A 16,082-nucleotide genomic window follows, 5' to 3' on the forward strand; every position below is an offset into this window, starting at 1 on the left:
AAAGCAACATTTCCGTTCTCTCTCCCTCTTTTTCTTCCTCTCCTTCACTTTTTTTCTTTCTTTCTCTCCTTAAAAAAAAAAGAATAGTATAAAATCTGAAAATAAGGGTGAACATAAGACAGTTCTCATCAGCTCTAAAATTTTCTATATCCAGATATTAACATAAATGAAATCCTTATGTACGATTAATTTTTGCATCCTCCCATTTTCCCTTAAAACAACAGGCCAGGCATGGTGGCTCACACTTATAATCCCAGCACTTTGGGAAGCTTGAGGTCAGGAGTTTGAGACTAGCCTGGCCGACATGGTGAAACCCCATCTCTACTAAATAATACAAGAATTAACCAGGCGTGGTGACATGTGCCTCAAGTCTCAGCTACTTAGGAAGCTGAAGCAGGAGAACTGCTTGAACCTGGGAGGTGGAGGTTGCTGTGAACCAAGATGGCACCACTGCACTCCAGCCTGGGAGACAAAGCAAGACTCTGTCTCAAAAAAAAAAAAAAAAAAAAAAAAGAAAAAAGATTACGTACATCTGAACTTACTGCTGAAGAAAGATGTCCAAGATGCGCTAAAGTGATATAGACAATGAGTCAGTGAATGAATATGCATAGAAAAAATATGGAAAGATATAAACTGTGATGTAATGTTTTTCTCTATTTAGAGGGATTATGGCTGATCTTTTCTTTTTTTTTTTTTTTTTTAAGTTTTAAAATAAATATATAACCTGAATAAATAGAGGAAAAATAAAAGGCCTGTTCCCCAAAGTGAAATTGGTTGTGGCAAAAATAAAATGTGTGTTCTATTGTGCTGTCTTTTGTAGTTACCAAAAATGATTTCAAAGTTAGAATACGCCTATAATCCCAGCACTTTGGGAGGCCAAGGTGGGTGGATCATGAGGTCAAGAGATCAAGACCATCCTGGTCAACAAGGTGAAACCCCGTCTCTACTAAAAATACAAAAATTAGCTGGGCATGGTGGTGCACGCCTGTAATCCCAGCTACTCCGGAGGCTGAGGCAGGAGAATTGCTTGAACTCAGGAGGCGGAGGTTGCGGTGAGCCGAGATCGTGCCATTGCACTCCCGTCTGGGTAACAACAGCGAAACTCCATCTCAAAAAAAAGGAAAGAAAAAAAAATATTTCATAAAGTATAACTTATGAAATGGATCTGAGAAACATAAGAGAAATGATCAGTTAATAATTGTAATTTTTTTTTTTTTTTTTTGAAACAAGAGTCTCTCACTCTGTTGCCTAGGCTGGAGTGCAGTGGCGCAATCTTGACTCACTGCAGCCTCCACCTCCTGCGTTCCAGCAATTCTCATGCCTCAGCCTACTGAGTGGATAGGATTACAGGCACCCACCACCACACCTGGCTAATTTTTGTATTTTTAACAGGCTGGGTGTTACCGTGTTGGCCAGGCTAGTCTTGAACTCCTGACCCCAAATGATCTGTCTGCGTCGGCCTAAGAAAGTGCTGGGATTACAGTTTTGAACCACCTCATCTAACTGTAACATTTAAGAAGGCAAAAAGTAGAGCCTTGCATCAGTTTGGTTTACAATGAAAATGAGTTGCTTTAATTTGTCACCTTTCAAAATATGCCTATCATGAGCCCATAATCATTGGCAAGTTCTCAGATGTAGCCTGTTGGGGGTGGTGGAAAGCCTTGAACTTCCCTTCAAACTCTGTTTTTTTTTTTTGAGACAGAGTTTCACTCTTGTTACCCAGGCTGGAGTGTAGTGGTACAATCAGCTCACTGCAGTCTCAACCTCCTGGGCTCACACAGTCCTCCTGCCTCAGCCTCTGAGTAGTAGAGACTGCAAGTATGTACCACCACACCAGGCTAATTTTAATTTTTTGTTGTTGTTTTTGTTGCAGAGATGGGGTCTCACTGTGTTGCCCAGGCTTGTCTCAAACTTTAGGGCTCAAGCCGAGCCATCCTTCTTGGACTCTTTAAGTGCTGGGATTATAGGTGTGAGCCACCACGCCTGGTCCCAACTCTTCTTACTGTTGAACCTAGGGCTCAAGGAGGCTTAGTGACATGACGTGTCAGGAATCTGGTAGAGATGCAAGAACTGCACAGGCACAGAGTCCTTCCCACTCCGCCTGTGCCGTGAGGGGATGGGAGTATCAGCCCACATGTTCCCAATATTTCTGTCATGCTGTGCTTGAAAATTCAACAATGACTTGCTCTCTGCATTTAAACCTTGTCTTTTTTTCACTCTCCAGTCCTACATTGTTAATTCCTTTGGGAGAATTGTCTGATAAGTCACAAATACCTACATTGAGTGAATTTCCCCACGTCTTCACCTCTTGCAAACACAGGGGAAGGTTGTGTTTCATAGGCATATTCTGGCGTGTGGGACTGAAGAGGGGAAACAGTGCAGTTAGTTGGAGGTCAGTCCATGACTGAATCCTTTTAACGTCACCATTTTGCAAGACTGTGAGCACAGGTTTTGGGGAGGATGAAATCATAATTTTTGATGCCAGAGCTGTTCACAGCTTTTTCTTTGATGAATCACTCTCGTTCATGTGCTTTAAAGATTTTCTTGATGTGAATTAAAACAGACTTTTGGCTTGAAGGAGTAAATTTATGAGATATAGCTTGACCCATTTTTGTCTCGAACTTCAGTTTCTGAGAATTATGACGGTCATATAGTCTGTACCCTCCTAGGGAAAAATGGCTTTATGTGAGACGTGATTTTAGTTTGGGCCCATAAATGAGTAAAAATCTTGTTTTGGTATAAATCAACTTAATTTTATTTAACATTTGTCTTCATTATTAAATTGCTGCAGTTACATTTCAGAAAACTTTAAAAATTGAGGAAATGGGATGAGATTATTAATATTTTTCTGCAATGCACTGGCATCTTTGATTATTTCTAGATTTTTTCTTATCCATATAAAATACAACAGTTTCAAGGTCATGGTTCTGGTAGATTAAGCAAAAGCTTTTCTATTTTCATCTAATCTGCCCCCTCAATGAGCAGTGATCTATTATCTTTACTTTTTGTTTATTTCCCCTTTGGCAAAAGTTGTCAGCGTATTTTGCAGAAGGTGGAGACAATTTCTTTTCACAGATTTGGATTTAGTAGCAATATCCTAAGTGGAATTTTTCTGCTAAAAGAAATTGTTAGAGTTAAGCTGGGAGGAAATGAATCAAATGTTTCTAAACAATTCTGGGGGATAGTTCAATTCTGTTTCCTGAGGGTAGGGAAAAAAACCTGGCATTTTTATTCTAGTTCCTGGGATTTTTGACTGGGCTCAGTGTCCCAGACTGATCTTTTCTGTGTTGGTAAACGCTGCCATTTGGCTGGTGTGTTTGGTGGAAGGAAAATGTGATCTTGCCTGGTTTGGTTATTCTAAGAGAGCTTTTTTCCCTCCCTTCAGCCAAGATATGCTATTCCCTTATGCCTACTTTTTTTCCATTCTCTTCTTATTTGCAGAGTACTCGGGTGGAGTTTGACCTTCCAGAATATTCTGTTCGTCGAAGATACCAGGATTTTGACTGGTTGAGGAGCAAACTGGAAGAATCCCAGCCCACTCATCTCATTCCCGTAGGTAGTAAGTCACCACAGCTTGTTTCTCCCTTGTCCTGTGTTGTCTTTCCTGAAGGGGTTCACTCAACTCTCACCCCTTAAATTATACCAGATTCACCCAGCAAATGTATGTAAAATATGTTAATGGACACTGCATATAATATTTTACCTTTTAGGGTTTAGTTTCTGATTTGCTATATATTAAGCCCGTTTTATGTCTGGCTGGGCTTTCCTTAGACATGGGAGCAGAAATCTAGCATAGAATCCATTCCAACCACAGTTTTTCATTAAAAAAACCAACAAGGAAACCACCTAACTCTGTTTATTGAAGCAACGTGACATTTATCTACTCTAGTGCTTCCATCTGCACAGTTTTTAAAAAACAGAGCCAGAGCAAATGATATTTAAATCAGCTTTTTTTTTCCTTTGAGACAGAGTCTCACTCTCTTGCCCAGGCTGGAGTGTAGTAGTGCGATCTTGGCTCACTGCAACCTCTGCCTCCCAGGTTCAGGCGATTCTTGTGCCTCAGCCTCCCTAGTAGCTGGGATTACAGGCACCTTCCATCATGCCTGGCTAATTTTTATGCTTTTAGTAGAGACGGGGTTTCACTATGTTGGGCAGGCTGGTCTCGAACTCTTGACTTCAGAGCATCTACCTGCTTCAACCTCCCTGAGGCTCAATCACCTGAGGTCAGGAGTTCGAGACCAGCCTGGCCAACATGGTGAAATTTTTCTCTACAAAAAATTCAAAAATTAGCCAGGCATGGTGGCATGCACCTGACGGTAGTCCCAGCTACATTGGAGGCTGAGGCAGGAGAATCACTTGAACCCAGGAGCTGTGGGTTGTAGTGAACCAAGATTGCACCACTGCATTCCAGCCTGGGTGACACAGCAAGACTCCATCTCACACACACACACACACAAGAAGTAGAAATAGTAACGATTAGACACCAGATGTTTCTTTGGGTCTTAGGGTCTTTAGGGCGGTTTGAGTCATAAAATTCAGAGGGGCTGATTTATCTTTCAGTAAAAACCTTTGTTGAATGATAACTTCGCAGTACTACCAACTTTCTGTTACCACTGCATCTTCCAGCCTTCTCTATTTCCCCATGGTTAGAAGAGGCAGTGTATGTTGTGAACACACTGGCAGTTTTCTCAGTTTTTAAGGCGAAAAGAGCCACGTTGCTAGTACTGTGATAGAAATGATAGCTCTCACCTGGGACACAGTTCTTCTCAGAGCATCTCCTTTTTTCCCACATGCCCTTTCTGCTCTCCAGTTTTGCTTTTCTGTCTTCTAATCCCTTAAAAACATGCCTGAAGAGGAAATAGTAGTTTTTAAACAGTTGGGAATATTTCTTAAAATAGAATCTTAAGGTGGCAAAATTGGCAGCTAGTGAATAATTTTTTAAAAATAAACTGCATTTTAAAACGTTATCAGAATTACAGAATTATTGTGAAGGTGGTAGAGTGAATTCTCAACCCTCACATCCAGTATTAACATTTTATGTTAGTGTCGCACATTTGTCACAGTGAACCAGTCATTACTATGAGGTAAACAGCATTATTAACTAAAAGTCTTTTATTCCAAGTTCCTTTTTCTTTTTCTTTCTTTGAGGTGGCGTTTAGCTATGTCACCCAGGCTGGAGTGCAGTGGCACGATCTCATCTCACTGCAGCCTCTACCTCCAGGGTTCAAGCAGTTCTCCTGCCTCAGATCCTGAGTAGCTGGGACTACAGGTGCCTGCCACCACACCCGGCTAATTTCTGTATTTTTAGTAGAGAGAGGGTTTTGCCATGTTGGCTAGGCTGGTCTTGACCTCCAGTGATCTGCCTGCCTCGGCCTCCCAAAGTACTGGGATTATAGGCATGAGCTACCACATCTGAACCAAGTTCCTTTTTCTATTCCAGGATCTTATCCAGGATCCCACATTTCATGTAGCAGTCATGTCTCTTTAGGCTCTTCTTGGTTGTGACAGTTTCTTAGGCTTTCCCTTATTTGGATGTCCTTGACCGTTTTGAGGAATACTAGTCAGGAATTTTGTAGACCATCCCTCAGTTGACATTTGTCTGATGACTTTCCTGATTGGGGTAATGTGTTTGGGGAGGACACCACAGAGGCAAGCTGCCACCCTCATCACCTCCTATCCAGGGCACGTGCTGTCAACAGGGTATGTCTCCGTTGATGTGAACCTCCGTCACCTGATTTCAGGTAGTACTGGTCAGCTTTTTTCACTGTACAATTACTCTTTCTCCCTGCCTTTCTGTACTGTACTCTTTGGAAGAAAGTCACTGTTTATTTGTAGCCCACACTATGCATTAGGGAGCTGCCCTCCTGGCAGGCAGCTGGTGCCTGTGAGGTTGGTACTGGAAGCTCAAAGGTAAGACAGTGACACCTGCTGGTGAAACGTAGTGACTACTCTTCCATAGACGCTAAAAGAGGATCAGAGTTTCCAGAATGCCCAAGGTGGATCCACAGAGTATCTTTAAGTGTGGTTTCTGATGGTCTGGATAGAAGCAGTTGGTAGAAAGCTACTTTAGAAATAAGCAAAAACGCATTTTTTTCCCCATAAATTCCTAGTACTCACATATCTGGAATGGAGAGAGATTTAATATGGGAGAGACTCTTTAAGTGTGAAAGTCAAACCAGAAACCAACCCCCTCATCCCCTACAAAAAATCATGTTATTTAAGCATCATCTGGGGAGGCACAGAGGCTGAGATGAGAAGTTATAAGGAAGAGAAAGGACCCCTGCCTTGGGGAACTTATTAACAGTTGGAGACCCAGTAAATTTGCAGAAATGTTCATTTCCCTTTTTAGAAATGGATTTATTGAGATCTAGTTTATATAACATATAATTCACCTATTTGAGATGTACAGTTCAAAGGCTATTAGTATATTCATAAAACTGTACAACCATCAGCATTATCCATTTTAGAATCTTTTTATCACCCCCAAAAGAAACCTCACATCCCTTGGCTGTCACTTACAAACACTGTATATATCCCCCCGGCCCTGGCGACCCCTTGTGTACTTTCCACAGATTTACCTCTTCTGGGCATTTCATGGAAGTGAAATGATACACAATGTGATTTTTTTGTTGCTGGGTTTTTTCACTTAGCATATTTTCAAGGTTCATCCATGTTGTAGCATATATTAATATTTTGTTCCTTTTTATTGCCACATAATATTCCAGTTTGTGGATAATACCACATTTTGTCTGTTCACCCTTGATGGTCATTTTGGTTGTTTCACCTTTTGGCTGCTGTGAAGATTCATGGACAGGTTTTTCTGTGGACATGTTCTCATTTTTGGGGTGGTGGTATATTCCTAGGAGTGTAATTATTGAATCATACATAACTCTATAATTGATGCTTTGAAGAACTGCCAGACTGTTTCAAAAGCAATGGTATCATCTTACATTTCCACATCTCCATCAACGTTGTTCCTGTTTGTCTTTTGAGTTGTAGCCATCCCACTGGATGTGCAGTGCTATCTCACTGTGGTTTTAATTTGCATTTTCCTAATGATGTTGAGCATCTTTTCCTATGCTTTTGGATATTCGTGTATCTTCCTTGGAGAAATATCAGTTAAGATCTATTGCCCATTTAATTGGGATGCCTTTTTATCCTTAAGTGTTCATAGTTCTTTTTAAAAATTAATTAATTAATTATGCATTTATTTAGAGGCAGGATGTTGTTTTGTCTCCCAGGTTGGAGTGCAGTGGTGCAATCACAGCTCACTGCAGCCTCGACCTCCCAGGATTAAGCAATCCTCCCACCTCAGCCTCCATACATATGTGCCACCATGCCTGGCTGTTTTTTTAAAAATTTTTTGTAGAGACAAGGTGTCACTGTGTTGCCCAGGTTGGTCTTGAACTCTTGGGCTGAAGTGATCTTCCCACCTCAGCTTCTGGAATAGCTGGGACTACAGGCACTATGTGCCATCATGCCTGGCTAATTCTATTTTTTTTTTTTGGTAGAGACAGGATCTTGCTATGTTGCCCAGGCTGATCTCAAACTCCTGGTCTCAAGCAACCCTCCTGCCTTGGCCTTCTAAAGTGCTGAGATTATAGGCAGGAGCCACCGTACCTGGCCAAGAGCAACTATGCGTTCTTAAAATGCCATCTTGGAATTAGAAGTATGCTGGGTGTATATGTTTGTCATCTCATAATAGCAGTTCACTGTGTTTTTTTTCATTATGTAATAGTTGGAGCCAGCAGACAGTCTTCATTATGACTTTTTCCCTCAGCATTTTTTTTAAAGCTTTATTGAGATGTAATTGATATACAAAATAACCTGGCACATATTTAATGCATACAGTTCGATAGTCTTGTATGTACCCCTGAGACCATCATCACAGTCAAGGTAATAAACAGATCTATCACCTTCACAAGTTTTCTTGTGTTCCTTTGCTGTTTTTTTTTTTGTAATAACATGTAACATGATATCTCTTCTCTTACCACATTTTACAGCGTGCAACACCGTACAGTCATTTCCCCTTATTTGCAGTTTTGATTTCCATTGTTTCAGTTACCTGTAGTTCAAAAATATGGAAAATTCCAGAAATAAACAGTTCATAAGTTTTACATTGTTTGCGGTTCTGAATAGTGTCATGAAATATCGTGCAGTCCCACCTAGGACATAAATCATCTTTGTCCAGTTACCCATGCTGTAGACACTGCCCACCTGTGAGTCCCTTAGTAGCCCTCTTTGTTAACAGGCTGGAGATCACAAGAAGAGGTGAGGACAGTACCATATTTTGAGAGAGAAAGACCCTGTCCACATAACTTTTATTACAGCATATTGTTATAATTGTTCTCTTTTATTATTATTGCGAATCTCTTACTGTGCCTGATTTGCTAAATTTTATTATATACCTATACATATGTGTGTGTGTGTGTGTGTGTGTATACACACATATGTATAGGTATATATAGGTGGGAAGATCACTTGAGTCCAAGAGTTCAAGACCAGCCTGGGCAACACAGTAACACCTTGTCTCTAAATTTTATTATAGGTATGTATATGTAGGAAAAATCATATTATATATCGGGTTCAGTACATCCACGGCTTCAGGCATCTGCTGGGGCTCTTGGAACGTATCCGCTTCAGATAAGGGACGGCGCCTGTATTGTTAACTATAGATACCACTTTGTACAGCAGATATCTGGAACCTACTCGTCTATCATAACATTACTTTATGTCCATTGGACAACTCCCCATTTCCCCGTCTCCACACCCTTGGCAACCACCATTCTATATTCTACTTCTGTATTTGTTCGGTGGATTTGACACTTCTTCATTTCCTGGAGCACTCACTACTACACAGCAGAGCAGTTTCACAATTAGATGGGTGCACACTGTTGATTTGGAAGATGAAGCAAATACATGTAGTCAACACTTCAGTGTTTAGTTTCACCTGGAAATTTAATGTTTAACTCTGTTTTTATGAAGGAAGCTTTCTGAAATACATTTGTATTATGCACCAAGTTTTCTTTTGGGTAGTAGTAAACTCATAGGAATTAATGAGAAGAAATTTGTCATGCAACAATTTTTAAAAAAAATATGAAACAATAAAAACCCCATTTTCTAGTTGGTTCCTCCTTTTTTGTACTGGTAAAAAATATACCTGCATTTACCTTACTCAATAGATAAGTTACTAAGTATTGAAACATTGGTTGAACTTCATAATGCTTTGCATTTAACTGGGCTTGGTGACTGTTGTTTATGGGGGCAAGCTTTTAACCTCTATGCTCCTTTATTTATTTACTAGTTATTTTTGCTTAGAAGCAATATTTTCTATTGGTTTGACAAGGGTAGGAGAAATAGATCTCTGTCATGTAAATATTTAATGCATGCTAAATATTTGTTGAATTGCTTAGAAGCAAATCAGTTGCTGATGAGGAAGATGGACATTTCAGGATTCAGCAATTGAAATGTTTGTCTAGATTTCCTGCCCAGAAATAGCAGCTTTCCAATGAAAGTGCTTTACTAAAGTACTAAGTGCTATATCATATCAGTATTTCAAAATTAAACCCTGAAATATTTAATGGATTATTGTAATACTTTGCAAATAGGATTTTTTTTTGCAGAATCCAACATATATATGTGTATATTCATTTTTTAATAATGTTTTCATTGTAGAAAATATTAACCATACTGCAGAGATTCAGTATGATGAGTCCCCTTGAAACTCCATCACTTAGTTTCAACGTTATTCAGCTCACAGCCAATCTTGTTTCATCTCTGTCCACTCCCTCCCCCTACACTCAGGTATTTTGTTTTGTTTTGAAGTGCCTTAAACAACAGAAAGTTATTCTCTTACAGCTCTGGAGATCAAAAGTCCAAAATTAGTTTTAGTGAGCTACTATCAAGATACAGGCTAGGGCTGCACTCTACCAGAAGGCTCTAGGGGAGAATTTGTTTCCCTGCCTTTTCTAGCGCTTGGGGCCGTCTGCATTTCTTGGCTCATGGCCTCTTTGTCTTCAAAGCCAGCTGCATATCTGTCACCATCTCTGCTACCACCATCACATCTCCTTTTTTAAAAAAATGGAAGTAAAAGCCATATAACACATCACCATTTTAACCATTTTGAGGTGTATATAATTCAGTGACTTTTAGTACATTCACAGTGTTGTACACCATCACCACTATTTAATCCAGAACCTTTTCATTACCCCCAAAAGAAACGCCATACACATTAAGCAATCACTCTCAATTCCCTTTTTTTCCCAGCCCAGTGATAATGAAGAATGCTGCTATCAACGCTGGTGGCTGTATAAGATTTTGTTTGAGCACTTGTTTTCAGTTACCTTGGCTACACGACAAGAAATGAAATTTCTGGATCATATAGTAATTCTGTGTTTAATTTTTTGAGTTGTTCAAACTGTTTTCCATAATGGCTTACAATTTTATATTCCTACTAGAAATGTATGAGGACCCAGTTTCTCCACATATTTGCCAACACTTGTTGTTTTATTTTAAACAAAATCCTAGTGGATATGAAGAAGTGGATTTCAAATGAGTTTTGTTTTTTTGAGACAGGATCTCGCTCTGTCACCCGGGCTGGAGTGCAGTGGCATGACCATAGCTTATGCAGCCTCCAACTCCGGGCTCAAGTGATCCTCCCACCACAGCTTCCAAAGTAGCTGGGACTTCAGGTGTGCACCCCCATGTCTGGCTAATTTTTTATTTTTTGTAGAGATGAGGTCTTGCTATGTTAGCTTAGGCTGGTCTGGAGCTCTTAGCCTCGAGCAATCCTCCCAGCTTGACCTCCCAAAGTGCTAGGATTATAGACATGAGTCACTATGCCTGCTTCCCGCAATTCATTTTTTAAGACATTTTTGGTGGGGTGTGGTGGCTCATGCCTGTAATCCCAGCACTTTGGGAGGCCGAGGCAGGTGGATCACAAGGTCAAGAGATCAAGACCATCCTGGTCAACATGGTGAAACCCCGTCTCTATTAAAAATACAAAAAGTAGCGGGGCATGGTGGCACATGCCTATAGTACCAGCTACTTGGGAGGCTGAGTCAGGAGAATTGCTTGAAACCGGGAGGCGGAGGTTGCAGTGAGCCAAGATCGCAGCACTGCACTCCAACCTGGGTAACAGAGCAAGACTGTTTCCAAAAAAAAAAAAGAAATTTTTGCCTAAACTATATATATATATATATATTTACGTACTTACAGGTAGAACTTATATATATAAATATAAACATGTATATAGAAATATATTTACATAAATATGTATATTTATATTCATTTGCTTTCTGTTTGATTTTTTAAGACATTTTCGGCGGGGTGTGGTGGCTCATGCCTGTAATCCCAGCACTTTTTGCTTTCTGTTCTCAGTGACTACAACTTAATAAAAATACTTGACATATGTCAGACATGTGCTGTGTGGTTATGGAGTTGTGTTGAGCTCTTCATTGACATGATGTGATTTACAGACTATTGATGGACTTGATTTCACCAGCAACCCAGATTCCTATGTGTAAACAACCCAGAAAGTAATAGAGGTGAGGCTGAGAGTAGGTGTGTCCCATTAAGGAATCTTGAAATAGGGAAGAAATTTCTGAAGCTACATACATTTGGAAATAATAACGCTTAAGAGAGAGGGAAATTCTTCTTGCAGACGGATTCACCAGAGGGTTCCTTTAAATAGCAAGTTCCCCAACTGATGAAACGTAAGTTCAGTGTGCTAAATCTGAAGACTGGGACCCTATTTTAGAATGTCATCTTTATGTTAAGTGAGGCACTCCTAACCACTTACTTGTGCCTGAAGCCATCCTCTCAAGTCCTTTTCAGCAGAAGCAAATGAGAGTATCACAACAGGACTCATGAAGTAAGAACAAAAAGATATCCACTGGATTTGGTAATTAGAAAGTCATTGGCACTCAATTTTAAAAGGGCTATTTCTGCACTGTGTGGGGATAGGGCAGAGAAATGCAGCACTGAGGCAGTATCACAGCCAGTTTTGTTTTGAGGGTTGGGGAAAGGCTAGTGGTTGAGAAATCAATGGGATACAATGAAGTCAAGGTAAGTGACTCCTTTTAAAAAGATTGAATGAGCCAGGAAGGAGAAGGAAGAAGATAGAAGGTAGAAGGTCAAGGGGTGGTTGGATTCATATTTTTTAGGAAGAAAAACCAACCACATTTTTATGGATTTTGGGAATACAGCTGGATGAGCAGGAGAAGTTGAAGATACAGGGAAGAGATTAATGACAGGTGCACCTGTCATTTGTCTGTTTTGGACATGCCACATTTTGTTTGCCCATTCACCTGCTGATGGACATTTGGATTATTTCTACCTTTTTGCCATTGTATATAGGGCTGTTATGATTATCTGTGTACAAAATTTTGTTTGAGCACCTGCTTTCAATTTTATTAAGTTTTTAAAAATGAACAAATGGGTCAAGGACACAGATGGAATGCTTAGCTTTAGGGGAGGTGGGATTGTTGTCCACAGGGACTAAGGAATGGAGGTGAAGGTGATGCCCAGTAGGTGGGCTTCTGCGGAGGGAGCAAGATAGTTAGGAAATTTCCATCTGATGCTCTTTGACCCTGTTCCCACTTCAGAAAGATAGTAATCTGCTTAGTAATCTTCAGAAAAGCTAGAGTATGAGAATGGCTGCCTAAAGGAATGGAGGAGAGAAGAACTGACCAGAATGAAGGAATTATCCTAAAGGACAACCATTTCCCATTAAGTTAACTTCTCAGTGCTTTGGACTGGGCCAGCATTGGGCTGAGTGGCCCGTACATCTGATCCAGCACTTCATTTCTGATATTCTGCTCAAGTGTAAGCTCTGCTGGGTGTCACATGTGGACATGTTATCCCTGTGTGGCTCTGTAATGTTATTGCTGACTCTATTCCCCTCTCTTCTTTTGTTTACAAACCTTTCCACTGTGCCCTTTGGAACTCCTGCTCTATTATAAAGAATCCCCCGGTATTCCTAGCATATTTTCTGAACACTCCCACCATGTCAAGGTTAAATGAATACTGGATGTCCCTGAAGATTAGTAGTCCCCTGAAGCTGCTGCCGGTCTTACAACAAAGACACACGAATTTGTGTTTAGTCTGTGGTAGGAATCATTCAAAGCACTTTCAGCCTGTCAGCTTATTTAATCTTCCTGACAGCCCTATGAAGTTGGTGCTATTAGTTTTTGCCTAGCATCAACTTATTGAGGTACCAAGAGATGTATAGAACCTGACCTAAGGCAAGCAGCTAGTAATCAGCAAAGTTGAAAGATAAACCCAGGAAGCATGGCATCAGAATTTTTACTTTTTTCTTTCTTTTTTTTTATTTGCATTTCTCTACTGACCAGTGATGATGAGCATTTTTTCATATGTTTGTTGGCCTCACGTATGTCTTATTTTGAAAAATGCCTATGCATATCCTTCGCCCACTTTTGAATCAGGTTGTTTGTTTGTTTCTTGTAAATCTGTTTTAGTTCTTTGTAGATTCTGGATATTAGCCCTTTGTCAGATGGGTAGATTGTGAAAATGTGTTCCCATTCTGTTGTTTGCTGGTCACTCTAATGATGGTTTCTTTTGCTGTACAGAAGCTCTGGAGTTTAATTAGATTCCATTGTCTATTTGGCTTCTGTTGCCACTGCTTTTGATGTTTTAGTCATCAAGTCCTTGCCTATGCCTATGTCCTGGATGGTTTTGCCTACGTTTTCTTCTAGGGTTTTTTATGGTGTTAGGTTTTATGTTTAAATCTTTAATCCATCTGGAGTTAATTTTAGTGTAAGGTGTCAGGAAGGGGTCCAGTTTATGCTTTCTGCACATTGCTAGCCAGTTTTCCCAACACCCTGTATTAAACATGGAGTCCTTTCCCCATTGCTTGTTTTTGTCAGGTGTGTCAAAGATCAGATGGTTGTAGATGTGTGGTGTTGCTTCTGGGGAGAATCTTTACTCTCGACAGCTAAAACATACTGACTTTCTAAAGATCTTTGAGGTTGAGGCTACTGAATTCCCTCATACTCCAGATACTTCTTTTCTGGGGTTGGAGTGTTGGTGTTACCAATTCTAAATCTTTTCAAGGTTTTGTGTTCTAAATCTAGGCTTACTAGGTCTATTCCAAGTGTCCTAGTATTCCACTTTTTTTGAATTGACTGAGTCCACTAATCCTTGTTGCTATGTCTTATTTCTGATTTGTTTTTGTCCTTCAGGGTTTATAACTAAGATATCCTCTTTATTGCCATATTATGGTGGTTTGAGGAGTTTGTGGGGTTAAATGCTTGTGTTTAATCTCCTCCTACTTTGAACTTGAATGGATAGGTTGGTTGAACATTAGAAAATACATTTATTTACCACTTAACATATTAAAGGAAAAAGCATAGGATTGTCTTAATACGCCTACTTGCCTTGGTTTATTCCCTAAGGAGACTTGGCATTTTCTAAAAAGGATGGATCTACATGAGTGTTCTCAGCAGCATTGTTAGTAGGGCCATCATGCTGTAAACCATTCACACAATCATGCACATGTTCACAGGCAGGAAAGGAGGTGGGCAATTTGTCATACAGTCAGTTACATGGTACGTGACTATAGAACAGTAAAATTATTTTCCTGTAGCTCAACATACATCAATATGAGTAAGTCCCAGAGAGATGTTGAATGACAAAATGAAGTATACAGTTGTGTACTGCATAATGACATTTCAGTCAGCGGTTGATGGCACATAGATGGTGGTCCCATAAGATTATAATACTGTATTTTTACTGTACCTTTTCTACGTTTAAATTTGTTTAAGTACCCAAGTACTTGCCATTGTGTTACAGTTGCCTACAGTAGTCAGTACAGTAACATACTAGGAGCAATAGCCTATATCATATAGCCTAGGTGTGTAGTAGCCGCACCATCTGGGTTTGGGTAGATACACTCTCTGATGTTCACATGGTGATGAAATTGCCTGACAGTGCTTTCTCAGAATGTATCTCTTTCTTTAAGTGATACATTAACTGTAGTTTTATTTTTTATAAAGTTAAAAAACAAGTTCAGCAAACAAAACATTGTTCTAAAACTGGAACTCATAGGGGAGCAATGACCAAAAAATAGAGGATTGTAGTTCCCTCATGGGGGAGGAGTAAGTGGGATCTGCTGACAAGGAGCTTTGTTAGTGGCAGTGTTCTGTCACTTTGAGTGGTAGATTAATAAGTGCTGGTGTTATTCTTATGCCTTATGACTTTGAGATATCTAATATGCCCTTTTATTGTGCTAATAAACATAAGACCGTTTTATAGTCTACAGTTCAGTGGTGTCAAGTACATTCACAATGTTGTGCAACTATCACCACCTTCTGAAAAGTTTCAAAATCACCCCAGAAGGAAACCCTGTACCCATGAAGCAGTCACATCTCATTTCCCCCATTCTCTCCAGTCCCCAGCAACCACTCATCAACTTTGTGTCTCTATGGATTTGCCTGTTCTGGATATTTCACATGAATGGAATCATATATATGGCCTTTTGTATCTGGCTGCTTTGATTTACCATAATGTTTTCAAGGTTTTTCTACGATGTAGCATGTTTTAGTACTTCATTCATTTTTTTTTTTTTTTTTTTTTGAGACGGAGTTTTGCTCTTGTTGTCCAGGCTGGAGTGCAATGGCGTGATATCGGCTCACTGCAACCTCCGCCTCCTGGGATTAGGCAATTCTCCTGCCTCAGCCTCCCAAGTAGCTGGGATTACAGGCATGCGCCACAATGCCCAGCTAAGTTTTTGTATTTTTAATAGAGACGGGGTTTCACCATGTTGACCAGGATGGTCTCGATCTCTTGACCTTGTGATCCACCCGCCTCGGCCTCCCAAAGTGCTGGGATCATTCATTTTTTTTATGACCAAATCATAGTCCATTGCACAAACATGCCACATTTTGTTTGTCCATTCACATGTTGATGGACATTGGGATTGTTTCTGCCTTTTGGCCATTGTAAACAGGAATGTTATGACTATTTGTGTACAAAATTTTGTTTGAGCACTGGCCTTGTATTCTTTAAGTTTTTAAAAGTATTTGTTTATTTGTGATGAGGTCTTTGTCATCCAGTCTGGAGTG

The 16,082-nt window shown here is 40.0% G+C and overlaps 1 protein-coding gene across 8 annotated transcripts in view; it reads left to right on the plus strand.

Moving 5' to 3' along the window:
• The window catches only part of SNX30 (sorting nexin family member 30), a 176,425-nt gene that overhangs the window by 61,022 nt on the left and 99,321 nt on the right, over positions 1-16,082 (plus strand). For all 8 annotated transcript variants that reach the window (XR_004728256.3, XM_017975594.4, XM_078374495.1 and 5 more), the window contains one exon: positions 3,442-3,552. Coding sequence is in view for 7 of the 8 variants with exons in the window: in XM_017975594.4 (XP_017831083.1) it covers positions 3,442-3,552 (111 nt within the window). In the remaining variant the exon portion in view is untranslated. The remainder of the gene's footprint in view (positions 1-3,441; positions 3,553-16,082) is intronic.

The sequence above is a fragment of the Callithrix jacchus genome, chromosome 1 (genome assembly GCF_049354715.1).
Source record: "Callithrix jacchus isolate 240 chromosome 1, calJac240_pri, whole genome shotgun sequence".
Taxonomy (NCBI): domain Eukaryota; kingdom Metazoa; phylum Chordata; class Mammalia; order Primates; family Cebidae; genus Callithrix; species Callithrix jacchus.